At 44.9% G+C, this 18,828-nt stretch overlaps 1 protein-coding gene across 1 annotated transcript in view; it reads left to right on the forward strand.

The window, feature by feature from the left end:
* The first annotated feature begins 528 nt into the window (after positions 1-528).
* Positions 529-18,828, forward strand: part of LOC121540266 (ephrin type-B receptor 1) — a 244,071-nt gene continuing 225,771 nt past the window's right edge. The window contains exon 1 of the mRNA XM_041849016.2: positions 529-3,144. Coding sequence (XP_041704950.2) covers positions 3,087-3,144 — 58 coding nt within the window. The 5' untranslated portion in view covers positions 529-3,086. The remainder of the gene's footprint in view (positions 3,145-18,828) is intronic.

Below are 18,828 nucleotides of genomic sequence, written 5' to 3' on the forward strand. Positions count from 1 at the left end.
GAGAGTAGCATGAGCTCTGCTGGCATGAAACAGTGGCTGAACGGGGCAGCGTTCCACATGCACATACGGATCCATAGGTTCCGTCTAACTGCCTTACCAGAAGGCCCTTTAGATGTGCTGAGCCAGTACTATCAACTCCGTAGCAATGACTTGATAAGGACTTATATAGACTTCCTACAGATAAATATTCAGGAGACCTCATCGTTGGCAAAATCCAATGGCATGTCTGGGCTCCTGGTCATTGAACCCTACACGAACGTCACACACAGAGTTCAACACAAGCCCTGTGAGTCCGAGGTCATTGGACTCTTTCATTGGACCTTGAGCATATTCAAGACTTCTTTGTGCATACTGAAAGTGACTTTGACGATCTGATCAAGCAACGGGGAGATTTTGAGCTGAATAAATAAATGAATGAAATAATATTTATCTGCATAATGCCCAGTGGTAGAAATAATGATTTTTACTCTTATAGTTGGCTTATTACCTGTAATTAATGTATACTCATGTTACAAACACAAAGAATAATTGATTACCACTTAATATAGTAACAAAAATGTACATACACCAGCATTCATAATGTTCTGTAGTGTGTGACTTACGCACGCACGCATCCACAAACACACACACACACACACACACACACACACACACACACACACACACACACACACACACACACACACATCCTATTTACATGGGGTCCTGTGTAAAAAGGGGAAGTTGTGTGAGGAGATTGTGGTGAAGGAATGTTGGAGGGTTCTAAAGAGGAAGGGTAGTAGGAGAGGACCTCTGAAAGGTTCAGTGATAGTGTTGTGGAGTTGTATAACTGTGGTATAGTATTCAAGCGCTGACCTATCTCATGCATCTGTTTCATACATGGCTTCTGTTTCTGGGCCTTCTGTACCACTGGTTAGCTACCTTGAGCTGATAGCTATATCAATTGTGTGTATGTGTATTTGTGTGTGTGCGCAGTGGGTGCATCTCTGTGTGTTTATGTGCAGCTGTGTGAAGGACTGGGCGCAGAAATGTTTTTCAACACTATCTGGTTGCTGCCATCTAAAGATGTCTGTGTGGCAGGTCAGCCAGCTCCACAAAGTCAGCACAGGGCTGTAATTGAAAGTTGAGCAGTTGAGTGGAGCTGCTGTATTGATAAGAGCTTATAAGGCTCCGTCAGCAGGCCCTGTGTCCGTCAGTGTCCCTGGGGAGGGGAGGAGGAGCTGCGAGTATGCCATCTGTTAGAGCAGGCACCTCATAATGGGGAGGCAGGGAAGGGGGAGGGGAGTCAGGCTGGGGGAGGAAATAGGAATGGGGGTGGGCAGCCAGCAAATATATAAATGTACGTGTAATAGCCGCAGATCTGCCAATTAAGGGAGAAATGTAATGGGAGCATGTGTGAGGTGTGCTAATGAAGACAAATGGGTGAACTAATGTAGCAGCACACACTATACGTGTGTTTGTGTGTGGATGGGAGCGGGGGAGAGTTTTGCTACCTTGTGCCAGTAGTACAGCTCTTCAGTGCCACACAGTGGGATGTGAGGGGGCAGAGCACTGGCTCTTGGCACACCCTGCCTACATTATTGTGTGGTCTGTCTGTCTGCCTGGGCTGCTGAGTCTCAGGCTCTTGGAAGGGTAGTAGGAGCCACAATTGACTATGAAATTATGAATACATATTACATTAAATGCAACACTATATGCATTTAGACACTATTTGTTTTTATTACCCAAATTACTATTACAACATGTGAAATGTTCTACATTTAGCTAAATACTTATCATATTAATTCAATTTGATTCTAGAACATAGCAGCAAGTACAGTGAACTGCAGCACAATTAATATTCATGCTGGCAACCCACTTTCAAGGTGTTTGTATAGCGAAAGGGAAAGGTGTAGAGGACATCAGTGGTAGAAAATAATTATTTATACTCTTATAGTTGGCTTATGGCCTGTAATTAATGTATACTCATGTTGCAAACACAAAGAATAATTGATTACCACTTAATAAAGCAACACACATTTAGATAAACCAGCATTCTTAATGTTCTGTAGTGTGTGACTTATGCGTACGCACGCACGCACACACACACACAAACACAAACATTATTCTCTTCCTCATGTGAAGAAGGCTAAAAGTGATTGATTGGGTGGTGAAGTGGTCTTTCCCCTGTGATCCAACTGCAGGGTCATAATATCTCATATTATAACTACTGCACTACTGCACACGTAAATCCAAACCATTTCATAGGTTAACAGTTTCTCGCTTCAATGTACAAGTTCAAAATTAATATGCAGAGCCATGATGACGGTAATGGACCCAGTTGTTGGAAAATACTCTTAAATCTGCCATAGTCTCCTGCAGAGCATAAACCATTCATAAATCTACGAGCCTACTTAATCAACTAGTTGGTCTATCGTAAAGGAAGGAAGATATACATGTTTAATTTGGTCGCTGTCCTGCATGTGATGGGTTTTATTCTCATCAAATAGAGATATTACAGGTGACAATTTCGTATCTCACGATGGGCTATGGAAATAGCTCTCGTGACTATGCATAGCCATAAACACCATGGACTGCTTAGGATGAGAAATAAAGGGTCAAATGCAATCACATTATCTCCATAGACCATTTATCACTGAAATGAATCTGATTAAAAACACCTATCAGGTGAAACTGTGCATGCAGTACTTTCTCTGGACCACTAGTCGTTGCTCTTTCCCTGCACTATGAGCGCACGGCAACGCAGGGGGCTTTTCAGTAGTTTGAAAATGTTAGTAGGACTCTGAGCTGGTTCTCCGTTGTGATTGGTTTGAGATCCGCTATCTTCTTTCCGTGATTGGCCACGAGGTGTTAAAGGGGTGTGAGAAGTGGTGTGGAGGGGAGTGGGCCCAAGGTCTTTCTCGCATCCCGCTTCACTTATTCCTTTCGTGCCTCAAGCCTCCAAGTATTAGGTTTTCATACACTGCGTACAGTACGGTTTGAAATGTGACTCAAAATAAGCACTGGTGGAATACTATTCTGTGGCAACTGAAGGACTTGTGTTTACACCTTTTTAAAAGGGAGAGGAAAGGCAGACCACCTTTGCCATGCCAGTGGATTTGTTTGCGATTTTATGCGTGATTGCTACGGTTTACGCAGTGGAAGGTAAATTATAGGAGTTTCCCTCTTTTTAGTTATGATATTGTATTGCTATGTGTGAGCGCGTTTGAACGCAATGTGGTACATAAACATTGTTATTGTAAGCACGTGGATGTATTATTTTCTAAAGGTATGGAAAGCTATTAGGATCTTAGATGGGAGAACTTCTGAGCTGGTTCCGTGGCGCCTCTGATGGATGCAGGGCAGGCAGAGGTACCCAGGGTCGAGGGTGGGTTTAACCTACCTGTCACACATTCCCTTCAATCATACCTTCAATCATTAGACTACAAGATGAGCATTGAAGCCATTTATTATTGATATATATATATATTATGTATCATCTTTGCTTTATAGGTTAATTGTGTTCAATTAATGACCAATCATTAAATGCCGCGGGGCAATTAAATGTTAATGCAACTATATGTAGGCCTAGTGCACCAATTATTTAGACGAATATTATTTGATATGTCATTACCTCCCCGAAATATAGACTAGTGGAGATGAGGGAAGCGTGCAACACCCAGTCCCGGCAGCCTGGTGTAGGCTATACAGTCAGTCAGTGCGCCATGGAATATTTCATTCAGGTCATGTTTTAGATATCAGGTGACAGGCCTTGACTGACTGATTTATTTGACCATATCCCCCTAAACCTCCATAAATTATGACTTCACTGAATCACATTTTGATGTGGAGCTGTGCCTGTCAAGAAGCTAGCTGTAGAGAAGGTCCTCTCCTAACTGCTGTCTGTTCGACAGACTGTATTATGAAATACGTTTTCTTCATGTTTGCGGGGTTTGTTCCTCTCATGTTCAAGATTCTCTCTCAAAAAAAAAAAAAAAAGGGGGATTTTGTCTCTATGGATGTTTTTGAGTAGGCTACTCGGGAAGAATCCACAGGCCAGCTGGCCTCACGAGGTTTATTGATCTCCCTAGACGTACTCAGTGAAGCATCCACAGCAATGGATGTGGTGAATATCATAGCAAATGTCAACCTGGACTCAGGGGTAGACATAACATAATAAACTAAATATAGCACACTCCAATTAGAATGATATGTTATTCTTCAGTATAGTATGTATTAATTTGTGGATGTCCATCATCATTTTTTTATGATATGTTACAAATTACAATTCGTATGATATGTTGAGAATTGCATTTCGTACAATATGTTACGAATTGCAATTTGTACAATATGTTCAGAATTTGCTAAATGTTGTTGTGGCTAACGTTAGCTAGGTGGCTAGCGCTAGCATTAACCTTTTCACACGTACCAACAAATGGGTGTGATCATTCTACAGTGGTCCCTGCAGCGTACGATCAAACTGGTTTGATTAGAACGCTTATTTAGAACGTCCAGTTTCAATTGATGCAACAGTCAGCATTAGAGCTAGCCACGTTGTTGTTTTTTTCAAATAAATATTTTGCACAAACACATTCCTTACAAAATGATGTCCTGAATGTGACCAGTTTATTTTTGGATGCAATGTTCAGACATTCACAGAAGTAGCGACAGCATGCACAATCATCCAAATCGAAAAATGTAGGCTACATAAGTCCTAGCGCTAACTGAGGAAATAATGGACGTAACACAAGTGGTCATATTTAGATAACTCTCGGCTGACAGAAACCACAATATGAATTAGCTAATAGCAATTACCATTTATAATTCATCCCATCACGGTTGAGCTCAACATTGATCAAAATAATTGAGTAAAACACTTTCTAGAAATCAAAAGTAATCCGACGATGGGTAGTTTGTGCGCACCACAATGTTAGTTTTTTCGCATCAACCAAAGATAATAAGAGGAGACAAGATGAGTTTGGTCTGTTTGCAGTATGCATGTTGAAGGGGGTGTGTCGTCTACGATCATTCACTTCCCTTCATTCACTTCCGGAAGTTTACCCGAAAGATGAGTGAACCATTCCTTCACCTCATTATAACATCTTTGGTCTGACAGACGTTTACGTGACACCCAGAATGCATTGTACAATGTCAACAAACATGACGCCACACATAGCTGGCAAATAGCTTAGCATTAGCTCATTATAATCAGTACAACAAAATACCAAAAAAGTATTTTACACACATCATAGGTGTCCATTACAATCTATGCGATAATGCATTATTTGTCACCAGTACTTGAAAACGTGAATAAAACTGTAAATACATTATGCTACATACATACATACTGTATGCTACAGTAGAAACGACTGTAGCATACATTATGCTACATACATACATACTGTATGCTACAGTAGAAACGACATGGTACTTGTACATCAAGCTGCCTCACGCTACAGAAACAGGAGATAGGCTCCTGTTCCTATGAGCCATTCTGGCTCGTGCAAGGCTACTTACTTACATCCACCCTGACCAACCACTCTACTTTTGTTTTTGCCTTAAGTAACCTTTTGTCTTATGTAACCATCCCAAATGTAACATATCATACTAATTAGAGTTTTTCGTATTTACATATACTATGTTACGCCTAGCCTATGAGACTAGGCTGCCAACATGCATCAGTGGTGCACCCAATGACAGTCCATTGGCCACAAATCGAATGCCCTTGTTTCTGGTTTTCTGAGGTTTCTTATAGATCAATGCACTGAGATAAACATTTACATTTTAGTAATTTAGCAGACGCTCTTACACCAATCTTTGATTTGACCAATATCTTGTTAGTGATGATTAGATACAATATTTCACGGCAGGTTTTTGGAAAGGCTAAAAGAGTAACCTATTAAACATGTACTCAGTATGTGGACTAGGGTTGACTGGTCATATAGTGAGGCCCCTCACCATTTGCCAGGCCATGACAATAACCTGACTAATCCATGGGCCGGCTCCAATAGAGGGCTGCTTAGCTCGCCTATTAGTGGCCAGGCCCCATGAATGAGTTGACCCATGTTTAAGCAGTTATTGTCAATAAATATCCACAGCTTGCTTTGACAGTCTATCCATAAACAATGCCTATCAGTAACTCAGTGAATTGCCCTGGCCTTGTCAATGAGCTGGCCCAAGCTTTATTTGGCCTTGCTGAGCATTGGGTATGGTGTGGCCAATCAGGCCATTCCTTCAGCAGGACTTCCTCTAACCCATCCTCTCTGTGCCCTAATTAAAAGTGGTGCCTGTTGCAGGCAAATTGCTGCCTAATGAACTGGTTGATTAAGTAATTAAACAAGCCTCTGTTTATAGGAAACAACTTTATAGTGATGATTAGTCCAGAGCATAACTCTCACAACCTTACAACGGTGACGGTCTGACAGGTAGTCGGTGTGCTGCTCTCTGCTTCGCTTCATTCTCTCCCTACCATACCATTGGATCTTCAATTCTCTTCTCCCTCTCTTTGTCTGTCCTTCTTTTATTATCCACAGTTAATTGTGTGAATATTTCAACATGTCTTCTGAATTTAGATGATAGCAAAAACCCAAACAATCAAGTGCTCTGATCTAATCTGCAGTGTGTTTTAATTAGTATTTTCCTTGTCGTCTTTCTTCATTTCTCTTTTCATCTTTTGCTCTCCTCACTCTCCCTCCTTTTCCCTTTCACTGTATCTGCATATTTCTCCCACTAACTGTCCGTTTGTATTCTATTAATTTCCCCCTTTTCTCACATGTTCCCGTTTGAATGAGCTTGCGTGTAAGACATTAATTATTACCAAGCCTTCAATAAATTGACAATATCCCCTAGCCTGATAATGCTGCCTCTACTTAAAACCCTAACGCCCAGGCCTAGCCTTATCTTGACTCCCTCTGAAAAACTCTAACCTTTGCCCCTGAGAAGATGGAGAGGATGTGGTGTCAAGGCTGTTGGAAAAGAGACAGAGAGGAGAGAATGAAAGAGGGAGAGAGATAGTGAGTTAGTGAGGGTTGTGGATTGTGTAAGTTACTGTGTGAGTGTTACTGGCTGTGGTGGCGGTGCTGGGGTGGCATTGGGGGCCCCTCCCTTCCTCCCGGACACAGGCTAATGAGAGAGGCCCCTGAGCCTGGTTGGCTTTGTAAAGGCAGGGTTAGCATAAGGGTACAGGGGCCTTATGTCCGTACAAATAATCATTGTTATGTCTGCGTGGACCTGCTCCAGGGCCTGTTTCCCCTCTCTCTCTCTCTCTCTCTCTCTCTCTCTCTCTCTCTCTCTCTCTCTCTCTCTCTCTCTCTCTCTCTCTCTCTCTCTCTCTCTCTCTCTCTCTCTCTCTCTGTGTCATTCATTCATTATCCTGGTAATTAAAGTCTTCAGCAGCGGCAGCAGCAGCAGCTCCTTGTGAAGGCGAACAGAGCTCTCTGTGTGCCTCACAGCCCCCCGGCTAAAATACTAATTGGTTTTTGTTTTGATATTGTGTTTGAATGTCTATGATTACGGGCTTTGCTTTGTGTTTTTTAAACATTCTATTATTACATTGAATAGTAGTCAATATACATGTTTACAAAGGGACAACATAGGAGAGTGTTATACCAAAGGAGGAGGAAGAAAAGGCAGGAGCGAATTATGTAGGTAGGTAGGGTAGGTAAGAGTTGTTGGGCTTGTGTCTCTTTGTCTCTGTCTCTGTCTCTGTCTCTGTCTCTGTCTCTGTCTCTGTCTCTGTCTCTGTCTCTGTCTCTGTCTCTGTCTCTCTCTCTCTCTCTCTCTCTCTCTCTCTCTCTCTCTCTCTCTCTCTCTCTCTTTCTCTTTCTCTCTCTCTCTCTCTCTCTCGCTCTCTCTTTCCTTTGGCCTTTATAATCGTGGACCAGGGAGGCCTAAATACATTGGTGTTTCACAACATCCTATTTCTGTCCTTTCCCTATAGGCACCCTTCAAGACAGGGGTGCCTCATCTCTAATGTCATGCTAGTCTTGGTCCACAAAGGTCAGAGGTTACATGATGGATTGCTCTGTGAAAGTCCATGTGACTGCAAGTTCCATAAAACTCAGAAAACAAATGCTAGAAACTATGATCCACCCAGAGAACATTATACAGCAGAATTTTATTAGCTACTTTTCAGGGATGTTCAGGCCCTGTTCTGTTCTGTTATATTCTATCTGTGTTGTTCTCTGTTCAGCATGCCCTTTTCCCCTCTCTTAGTGATGGGAGAAAAACAAGGGACAGCAAGTTTGCGGTAGAAACAGAGGGAGGAAAAGTTTTGAACGAGAGAGGAAAAAAGTGTGTAGGAAGGTGATAGAGTGAGGAAGTTGGTAATGACCTTGCCCCCCTCCTCCCCCTCCTCCTCCCCCTCCTCCCCCTCCTCCCCCTCCTCCCCCTCCCCTTAGTCTCTGCATTTGACGCTGAGGTACACTGAAAAAAAGCATTTTCAGGTAATTAGGTATTGATTTTTAAGAAGCAGGAATACTGAAAAAAAGAGAAAGCAACAGCCCTCGTTTTCTCTGCCCTCCTTTCCCCCTGTCCTCGATACTGGAGTGAGCAGCAGAGTTAGACTGGCTGTCAATCTGGGCAGCAGGGCCAGCCTAGTGGGGAAGAGAAAGGGTTCAGCAACTAGTGATGCAAAGTCTGGTGTAGACCAAGTCATATGTTCTCCTTGAGCAAATGAATATTTTTTGTGCTAATGTTTTTTTACAGAAAAGTAGTGAACTGGGCCTTTACTAGTCCTGTATTCGCAGACCGATATATCCATCTGTATCGCGGGCAACAACAAAAAAATCCTGCAACCCCCCCACTCCTGTCCGAGAAACATTTGCAGCACCCCCACCCCCAAACATCTTCGAACGGCTATGTATGGATCACTCCAGTGCATTTTTTGTTCCCATCGGGGTGAGAGTGTATCCAGGTGCTAGTGCAGTGGAGGGCCAATTTGTTGTTCAGTCTTTCCTATATGTGTTCAGATGTCTAATAATGTAGATGAACAGGAATTAAATGATGTGTCATTGTTGTTTTAGTGGACAATGCTGAACATGTGATTTTCAGCCTGCATGTCTTGTAAGGATAGAGACAGCTCCCTGCGGGTGTGAACATAGACTCACTTTGCCACCCAGTTCTTTCCATCCTGATTCACAGCCTCATTATTTTAATATGTGCATCAAAGTTGCAGCCCTTATTTCCCTTTTAAACCCAGGAAACAATGCCATAAAGCTGTTACGTACCTTGTGAATCTTCCTGAGTGGCCATTTTAGATCCCTGTTAGAGCCTTAAACACTTTGTTTTGAGTTTATGACCTCAGGAGTGTACTTATTTTGACTTCAGAGAGAGTGAGAGATACAGTGGCTTGTGAAAGTATTCACCCCCCCCTGGCATTTTTCCTATTTTGTTGCCTTACAACCTGGAATTAAAATTGATTTTTTGGGGGGGTTTGTATCATTTGCTTTACACAACATGCCTAACACTTTGAAGATGCAAAATATGTTTTATATTGAAACAAACAAGAAGTAAGACAAAAAAACAGAAAACTTGAGCGTGCATAACTATTCACCCCCCCAAAGTCAATACTTTGTCGAGCCACCTTTTGCAGCAATTACAGCTGCAAGTCTCTTGGGGTATGTCTCTATAAGCTTGGCACATCTAGCCACTGGGATTTTTGCCCATTCTTCAAGGCAAAACTGCTCCAGCTCCTTCAAGTTGGATGGGTTCCGCTGGTGTACAGCAATATTTAAGTCATACAACAGATTCTCAATTGGATTGAGGTCTGGGTTTTGACTAGGCCATTCCAAGTCATTTAAATGTTTCCCCTTAAACCACTTGAGTGTTGCTTTAGCAGTATGCTTTAGGGTCATTGTCCTGCTGGAAGGTGAACCTCCATCCCAGTCTCAAATCTGTGGAAGACTGAAACAGGTTTCCCTCAACAATTTCCCTGTATTTAGCGCCATCCATCATTCCCTCAATTCTGACCAGTTACCCAGTCCCTGCCAATGAAAAACATCCCCACAGCATGACGCTGCCACCACCATGCTTCACTGTGGGGATGGTGTTCTCGGGGTGATGAGAGGTGTTGGGTTTGCGCCAGACATAGCGTTTTCCTTGATGGCCAAAAAGCTCAATTTTAGTCTCATCTGACCAGAGTACCTTCTTACATATGTTTGTGGAATCTCCCACATGCCTTTTGGCGAACACCAAACGTGTTTGCTTATTTCTTTCTTTAAGCAATGGTTTTTTTCTGGCCACTCTTCTGTAAAGCCCAGCTCTGTGGAGTGTACGGCTTAAAGTGGTCCTATGGACAGATACTCCAATCTCTGCTGTGGAGCTTTGCAGCTCCTTCAAGGTTATCTTTGGTGTCTTTGTTGCCTCTCTGATTAATGTCCTCCTTGCCTGGTCCGTGAGTTTTGGTGGCAGGCCCTCTCTTGGCAGGTTTGTTGTGGTGCCATATTCTTTCCATTTTTTAAGAATGGTGCTCCGTGGGATGTTCAAAGTTTCTGATATTTTTTTATAACCCAACCCTGACCTGTACTTCTCCACAACTTTGTCCCTGACCTGTTTGGAGAGCTCCTTGGTCTTCATGGTGCCGCTTGCTTGGTGGTGTTGCAGACTCTGGGGTCTTTCCTTTCCCAGATGTTTAGTTCATTTCATTCCGATCTCCTCTGCATTATTGTAGCCATTTGCTGCAGCCTGTCAACTACGCCTCTGCCTATCCCTGTTCTCTCCTCTCCGCACAGGCTACACAAACGCCTCACACCGCGTGGCTGCTGCCTCTCTAACCTGGGGGTCCCTGCACGCACCACCCACCTGGAGTTCCAGGTCTCAGGCAGCCTCTGGAACTGCCGTTCTGCTGCCAACAAGGCAGAGTTCATCCCAGCCTATGCTACCCTCCAGTCCCTCGACTTCTTGGCGCTGACGGAAACATGGATTACCACTGAAAACACTGCTACTCCTACTGCTCTCTCCTCGTCTGACCATGTGATCTCGCATACCCCGAGAGCATCTGGTCAGCGGGGTGGTGGCACAGGAATCCTTATCTCTCCCAAGTGGACATTCTCAATTTTTCCCCTAACCCATCTGTCTATCTCCTCATTTGAATTCCATGCTGTCACAGTCACTAGCCCATTTAAGCTTCATATCCTTGTCATCTATCACCCTCCAGGTTCCCTTGGAGAGTTCATCAATGAGCTTGACGCCTTGATAAGTTCCTTTCCTGAGGATGGCTCACCCCTCACAGTTCTGGGGGATTTCAACCTCCCTACGTCTACATTTGACTCATTTCTCTCTGCCTCCTTCTTTCCACTCCTCTCCTCTTTTGACCTCACCCTCTCACCGTCCCCCCCCCTACTCACAAGGCAGGCAATACGCTTGACCTCATCTTTACTAGATGTTGTTCTTCTACTAATCTCACTGTAACTCCCCTCCATGTCTCCGACCACTACTTTGTATCCTTTTCTCTCTCGCTCTCCTCCAACACTACTCACTCTGCCCCTACACAGATGGTAATGCGCCGCCACAACCTTCGCTCTCTCTCTCCCGCTACTCTCTCCTCTTCCATCCTATCATCTCTTCCCTATGCTCAATCCTTCTCCCTCCAATCTCCTGATTCTGCCTCCTCAACCCTCCTCTCCTCCCTTTCTGCATCCTTTGACTCTCTATGTCCCCTATCCTCCCGGCCAGCTCGGTCCTCCCCTCCAGCTCCGTGGCTTGATGACTCATTGCGAGCTCACAGAACAGAGCTCCGGGCAGATGAGCGGAAATGGAAGAAATCTAGACTCCCTGCGGACCTGGCATCCTTTCACTCCCTCCTCTCTACATTTTCTTCATCTGTTTCTGCTGCTAAGGCCACTTTCTACCACTCTAAATTCCAAGCATCTGCCTCTAACCCTAGGAAGCTCTTTGCCACATTCTCCTCCCTGCTGAATCCCCCCCTCCTCCCTCTCTGTGGATGACTTCGTCCAACCACTTTGAAAAGAAGGTTGTCGACATCCGATCCTCGTTTGTTAAGTCAAATGACACTGCTGGTCCTGCTCACACTGCCCTACCCTATGCTTTGACTTCTTTCTCCCTCTCTCTCCAGATAAAATCTTGCGACTTGTGACTGCAGGCCGCCCAACAACCTGCCCGCTTGACCCTATCCCCTCCTCTCTTCTCCAGACCATCTCCGGTGACCTTCTCCCCTACCTCACCTCGCTGATCAACTCATCCTTGACCGCTGGCTATGTCCCTTCCGTCTTCAAGAGAGCGAGAGTTGCAAAAAAACCAACACTCGATCCCTCTGATGTCAACAACTACAGACCAGTATCCCTTCTTTCTTTTCTTTCCAAAACTATTGAGCGTGCCGTCTTTAGACAACTCTCTTGCTATCTCTCTCAGAATGACCTTCTTGATCCAAACCAGTCAGGTTTCAAGACTGGTCATTCAACTGAGACTGCTCTTCTCTGTATCACGGAGGCTCTCCGCACTGCTAAAGCTAACTCTCTCTCCTCTGCTCTTGTCCTTCTAGACCTGTCTGCTGCCTTTGATACTGTGAACCATCAGATCCTCCTCTCCACCCTCTCCGAGCTGGGCATCTCCGGCGCGGCTCACTCTTGGATTGCATCCTACCTGACCGGTCGCTCCTACCAAGTGGCGTGGCGAGAAGCTGTCTCCGCACCACGTGCTCTCACCACTGGTGTCCCCCAGGGCTCAGTTCTAGGCCCTCTCCTATTCTCGCTATACACCAAGTCACTTGGCTCTGTCATATCCTCACATGGCCTCTCCTATCATTGCTACGCTGACGATACACAACTAATTTTCTCCTTTCCCCCTTCTGATAACCAGGTGGCAAATCGCATCTCTGCATGTCTGGCAGACATATCAGTATGGATGACGGATCACCACCTCAAGCTGAACCTTGGCAAGACGGAGCTGCTCTTCCTCCCGGGGAAGGACTGCCCGTTCCATGATCTCGCCATCACCGTTGACAACTCCGTTTTGTCCTCCTCCCAGAGTGCGAAGAGCCTTGGCGTGACCCTGGACAACACCCTGTCGTTCTCCGCTAACATCAAGGCGGTGACCCGATCCTGTAGGTTCATGCTCTACAACATTCGGAGAGTACGACCCTGCCTTACACAGGAAGCGGCACAGGTCCTAATCCAGGCACTTGTCATCTCCCGTCTGGATTACTGCAACTCGCTGTTGGCTGGGCTCCCTGCCTGTGCCATTAAACCCCTACAACTCATCCAGAATGCCGCAGATCATCTGGTGTTCAACCTTTCCAAGTTCTCTCACGTCAACCCGCTCCTCCGCACACTCCACTGGCTTCCAGTTGAAGCTCGCATCTGTTACAAGACCATGGTGCTTGCCTATGGAGCTGTGAGGGGAACGGCACCTCCGTACCTTCAGGCTCTGATCAGTCCCTGCACCCAAACGAGGGCATTGCGTTCATCCACCTCTGGCCTGCTGGCTCCCCTTCCTCTGCGGAAGCATAGTTCCCGCTCAGCCCAGTCAAAACTGTTCGCTGCTCTGGCACCCCAATGGTGGAACAAGCTCCCTCATGACGCCAGGACAGCGGAGTCACTCACCACCTTCCGGAGACATTTGAAACCCCACCTCTTTAAGGAATACCTGGGATAGGATAAAGTAATCCCCCCCCCCCCAAAAAAAATTAATAATAAAATAAAATAAATAAATTTGTAAAGTGGTTATCCCACTGGCTATAAGGTGAATGCACCAATTTGTAAGTCGCTCTTGATAAGAGCGTCTGCTAAATGACGTAAATGTAAATGTAAATGTCTTTCAGAACAGGTGTATATATACTGAGATCATGTGACAGATCGTGTGACACACAGGTGGACTTTATTTAACTAATTGTATGACTTCTGAAGGTAATTGGTTAAACCAGATCTTATTTAGGGGCTTCATAGCAAAGGGGGTGAATACATATGCACGCACCACTTTTCCGTTATTTATTTTGTAGGAGTTTTTGAAACAAGTTATTTTTTTCATTCCACTTCACCAATTTTGACTGTTTTGTGTATGTCCATTACATGAAATCCAAATAAAAATCAATTTAAATTACAGGTTGTAATGCAACAAAATAGGAAAAATGCCAAGGGGGATGAATAGTTTTGCAAGGCACTGTATAGTTTAAACATAAAACATGTTTTTAATTTCTTTGCACTGCATGGATCACTGGTGTGGTTGACTGCAGCATTGCTGTATGTTGCACTCAAAATGTATTGTAGTTGAGTAGCTAGCCTAGGCTACGGCTCAGATGTTTCTGTAAAAGGCCTACATGTTTCTCCTTTGCATGGTGTTTTGTTGCAGGTTTTGTTTTTTGGTTATTCATTGACAAGCTTTAAAACCGAAGCCAGACTGCAACATTTTAGTAGCCTAGCTAGGACTGTAGTATGTATCTGTACACTTTCCCTCTGCTGCGTGCTGTAAATGGGACACACGAAAGCAGCGCATTCTAAACAAGTAATTTTTTTAATTCCACTTCACCAATTTTGACTATTTTGTGTATGTCCATTACATTAAATCCAAATAAAAATCATTTTAAATTACAGGTTGTAATGCATCAAAATAGGAAAAACGCCAAAGGGGATGAATACTTTTGAAAGGCACTGTAGAGGGTGAAGGAGAAGGAGAGAGAGAAATTATAGCTGTGTCATAATTCTGGCACTATTGTTGATGTCTCTTATTAGTCTGTGTATGGAACAACACAGGAGAAGACAGACATCTGCACATTAAACATTTTAATTAACAATCCAATCTTTGATGCATTTCTTATCTTATTGCAAATCCACAGGGCAATAGGGTGATTTGACACTTGGTGATCAGTAAGCTGGAAGATATATTCCAATGACCTTGTTGTTAGGGTTGATTTAACAACATCAGGATTAAATTAAATTCCCTCTAGGATAGATATCACATCCACATTTAAAATGGATTGACAGATGTGCAGACACATGCCACCCAACGTGCAACATCACTTGTCAGCTCATGTTTAATACATGTTCGTTATAGTCCTATCATTACTAATTTACCTGACAGCTGACCTCAACAAGGGCTCTGCTTCCTGCTTATAATTATGTGTGACATGAGTTCTTATTCATGAGGAGAGGTCATCACTCATTTACTCTATCACCAAAAATGTATGCACGCATGACTGTAAGTCGCTTTGGATAAAAGCGTCTGCTAAATGGCATATTATATTATTATTATTATTATTAAACATCCACTGCATGTTAGAATAATTGAGCTGTCTTGATTTCACACCTAGGGCTGTGACGGTATTTTGGATGACGGTTATTTGTTAGTCAAATGACCACGGTCACCATAATATTGTTCAAATAGCAACAAAAAAAAGATATACAATTAAGTTGCTCCTGACTGTCACATATTGTGCCCTGTTTTTGGTAAGCCATTAGGTGCATGTATTTCATGATACTGGAACAAGGAGTAACACATTTTCACAACGTTGTAAAAGTCCATGTTACGGGCTCAACCACATCAGCTGCAGCTGTCTTCAGTCAACTGTTGTTCCACAACACAAAATTCTAATACTGGATAGTTTTGCCTCCTCTCGTCTCTCTTTATATCGGCTGTTAGATGTGAATCAGGCTTACTTTTACTTGACTGCTTTTGGGTAAAGTTTGCAGACTCATAAAAAAGTAACAACAAAAAACAAAAAAATACGTTATGACTTTTATTTTATTTTCATGATGGTCTTCATCCATAATGGTCAGTTACACGATTATAGCACTACCGTACCAGTCCAATATCACACCCAAGAGCACACAACACCAGTTAGTGTGTGGAGTTACAGACTGAAGCTTACTTTCTTTCACAGACTTATTTTTGTCATTGTGCACCTTGCTCTGCTGCAGTTGACAGCAATACAAAACAAAGCCAATCCAGAAGATCATGAAAGGCCCTTTGCTGATGTTTTTCTGCACCGAACAATAGAAAACACCAGTAGAGACAAAAGCGATCTGAAGAGCTGAACCACCCAACCTCCCTCTGCAATTTGCATAGCGAACATCATTTGATGGCTTTGATTTCAAAATAGATGATTGCGTTTGAAGAACAAATAGAAAATGGGCATTTGAAAGAAAGGGTTCAGTATTTGTATTATTTTTGGTATTTTAATAGACGTATTAATATGCTGGGTAAGCAGTGCTAGCCAACTGTCACCAGCATGCTACACAGAAGGCATGATGTGGGCTCCTTTAGACATTTTTAAATGTGGCGTTTTTGACAGAATACTAATGAATTACATTTGATGAAAAAGTTAATTCACCCTTAATTTCAAATCAAATCAAATTTTATTTGCCACATGCGCCGAATACAACAGGTGTAGACATTACCGTGAAATGCTTACTTACAGCCCTTAACCAACAATGCATTTATTTTTTTATAAAAAAAGTAAAATAAAACAACAACAATAAAAAAGTGTTGAGAAAAAAAGAGCAGAAGTAAAATAAAATAACAGTACGGAGGCTATATACAGGGGGGTACCGGTGCAGAGTCAATGTGCGGGGGCACCGGCTTGTCACACCCTGGTTCTGGGACTCCATATGTTGAGCCAGGGTGTGTTCATTCTATGTGGTTTATTTCTATGTTGGGGGTTCTAGTTTGTTGATTTCTATGTTTTGCCTGAGTGACTCCCAATCAGAGGCAACGAGTGTCAGCTGTTGGCTGGTTGTCTCTGATTGGGAGCCATATTTAAACTGTATGTTTTCCCTTTGTGTTTGTGGGTTTTTGTTCCGTGTTCGGTCATTGTCACCGTGGACTTCACGAGTCGTTTCTTGTTTTGTATCTTGTTTACACTTTAACTAATTAAAGTATGTTTGTTCATCACGCTGCGCATTGGTCTCTCCCTGACGATCGTGACAGAAAAACCCACCATACAAGGACCAAGCAGCGTGTCCAGGAGCAGGCCGACTGGACATGGGAGGAAGCGCCGGGAAAGGAGATGGAGAGGCTGGCGATGGCCCAGGAAGGCAAGTCGTGGTCCTGGGAGGACATGCTCGGGGGCAAAGGGCCATGGGCAAGGATTAAGGCCCTGGCGAGAGAGGAGCAGCGGCGTCAGCAGTGTCATCGTCGGAAGGACGAGAGGCAACCCCAAAAAATTTTTAGGGGGGGGCACACGGCATGGGCGGCTGGGCAGCAGGAGGCTGCCACAGGGTGATTTGGAGAGGAGGCCACCGGGTTTGGGGGGCCAGAAGGCAGGTTGGCGGGGCCTGGATGGAGAGCGGAACCAACTTCCCGTGCTCAGGCATGGCAGCATGGGACTGGGCAGGTTCCGCGGTATGCGGAGCGGCGTTCTGTGCCACGAGTGGTCGGACATAGTCCTGTACGTCCTGTGCGAGCGCCCGCACGTGTGTCGTGCGAAGGTGGGTATGCAGACAGGACGGAGTGTGCCGGCTCAACGCTCGTGGTCTCCAATGCCTCTCCGCGGTCCCGGATATCCTGCGCCAGTGTCACGTGCTGTTATGCCGGTACGGGTACACAGCCCTGTGCGTCCTGTGCGGATGCCTCACACCGAGTGTGTGAAGGTAGGCATTCAGCCAGGACGGGTTGTGGCCGCTCTTCACTCCAGGTCTCCTATCCGTCTCCACAGCCCGGTTCGGCCTGTCCCTGCTCCACGCACCAAGCCTACGGTGTGCGTCGCCAGCCCAGTCCAGCCTGTCCCTGCTCCACGCACCAAGCCTACGGTGTGCGTCGCCAGCCCAGTCCGGCCTGTCCCTGCTCCACGCACCAAGCCAGGGGTGCGAGTCGTCAGCCTGGTCCAGCCCGTTCCTGCCTCACGCACCAAGCCAGGGGTGCGCGTCGTCTGTTCGGCACAACCCGTGCCTGGGTCACCGGTGCCTAACCAGGTACCGGTCAACGGCTCCACTACGGAGCTGAAGCTAACCGCTCCTGCTACGTCCAGTCCAGCTCCAGCCAGCGGGGCCAGACCGGACCAGGGGCGCTATGGGGGGTTTGTTGGAGGGTGGTGGGCAAGGCCGGAGCCAGAACCGCCGCCGAGGAGGTATGCCCACCCAGCCCTCCCCCTGTTTTGCTCTTTTTTTGAGGCGCAGTCGCAGTCCGCGCCTTAGGGGGTACTGTCACACCCTGGTTCTGGGACTCCATATGTTGAGCCAGGGTGTGTTCATTCTATGTGGTTTATTTCTATGTTGGGGGTTCTAGTTTGTTGATTTCTATGTTTTGCCTGAGTGACTCCCAATCAGAGGCAACGAGTGTCAGCTGTTGGCTGGTTGTCTCTGATTGGGAGCCATATTTAAACTGTATGTTTTCCCTTTGTGTTTGTGGGTTTTTGTTCCGTGTTCGGTCATTGTCACCGTGGACTTCACGAGTCGTTTCTTGTTTTGTATCTTGTTTACACTTTAACTAATTAAAGTATGTTTGTTCATCACGCTGCGCATTGGTCTCTCCCTGACGATCGTGACACGGCTAGTTGAGGTAGTTGAGGTAATATGTACATGTGGGTAGAGTTAAAGTGACTCTGCATAAATAATTAACAGAGTAGCAGTAGCGTAAAAAGGGGGTGGGGGGGCAGTGCAAATAGTCCAGGTAGCCATGATTAGCTGTTCAGGAGTCTTATATCCAATTTGTAAGTCGCTCTGGATAAGAGCGTCTGCTAAATGACGAAAATGTAAAATGTTATAGCTTGGGGGTAGAAGCTGTTGAGAAGCCTTTTGGACCTAGACTTGGCGCTCCGGTACCGCTTGTCGTGCGGTAGCAGAGAGAACAGTCTATGACTAGGGTGGCTGGAGTCTTTGACAATTTTGAGGGCCTTCCTCTGACACCGCCTGGTATAGAGGTCCTGGATGGCAGGAAGCTTGGCCCCAGTGATGTACTGGG

Source organism: Coregonus clupeaformis, chromosome 26 (genome assembly GCF_020615455.1).
Source record: "Coregonus clupeaformis isolate EN_2021a chromosome 26, ASM2061545v1, whole genome shotgun sequence".
NCBI lineage: Eukaryota > Metazoa > Chordata > Actinopteri > Salmoniformes > Salmonidae > Coregonus > Coregonus clupeaformis.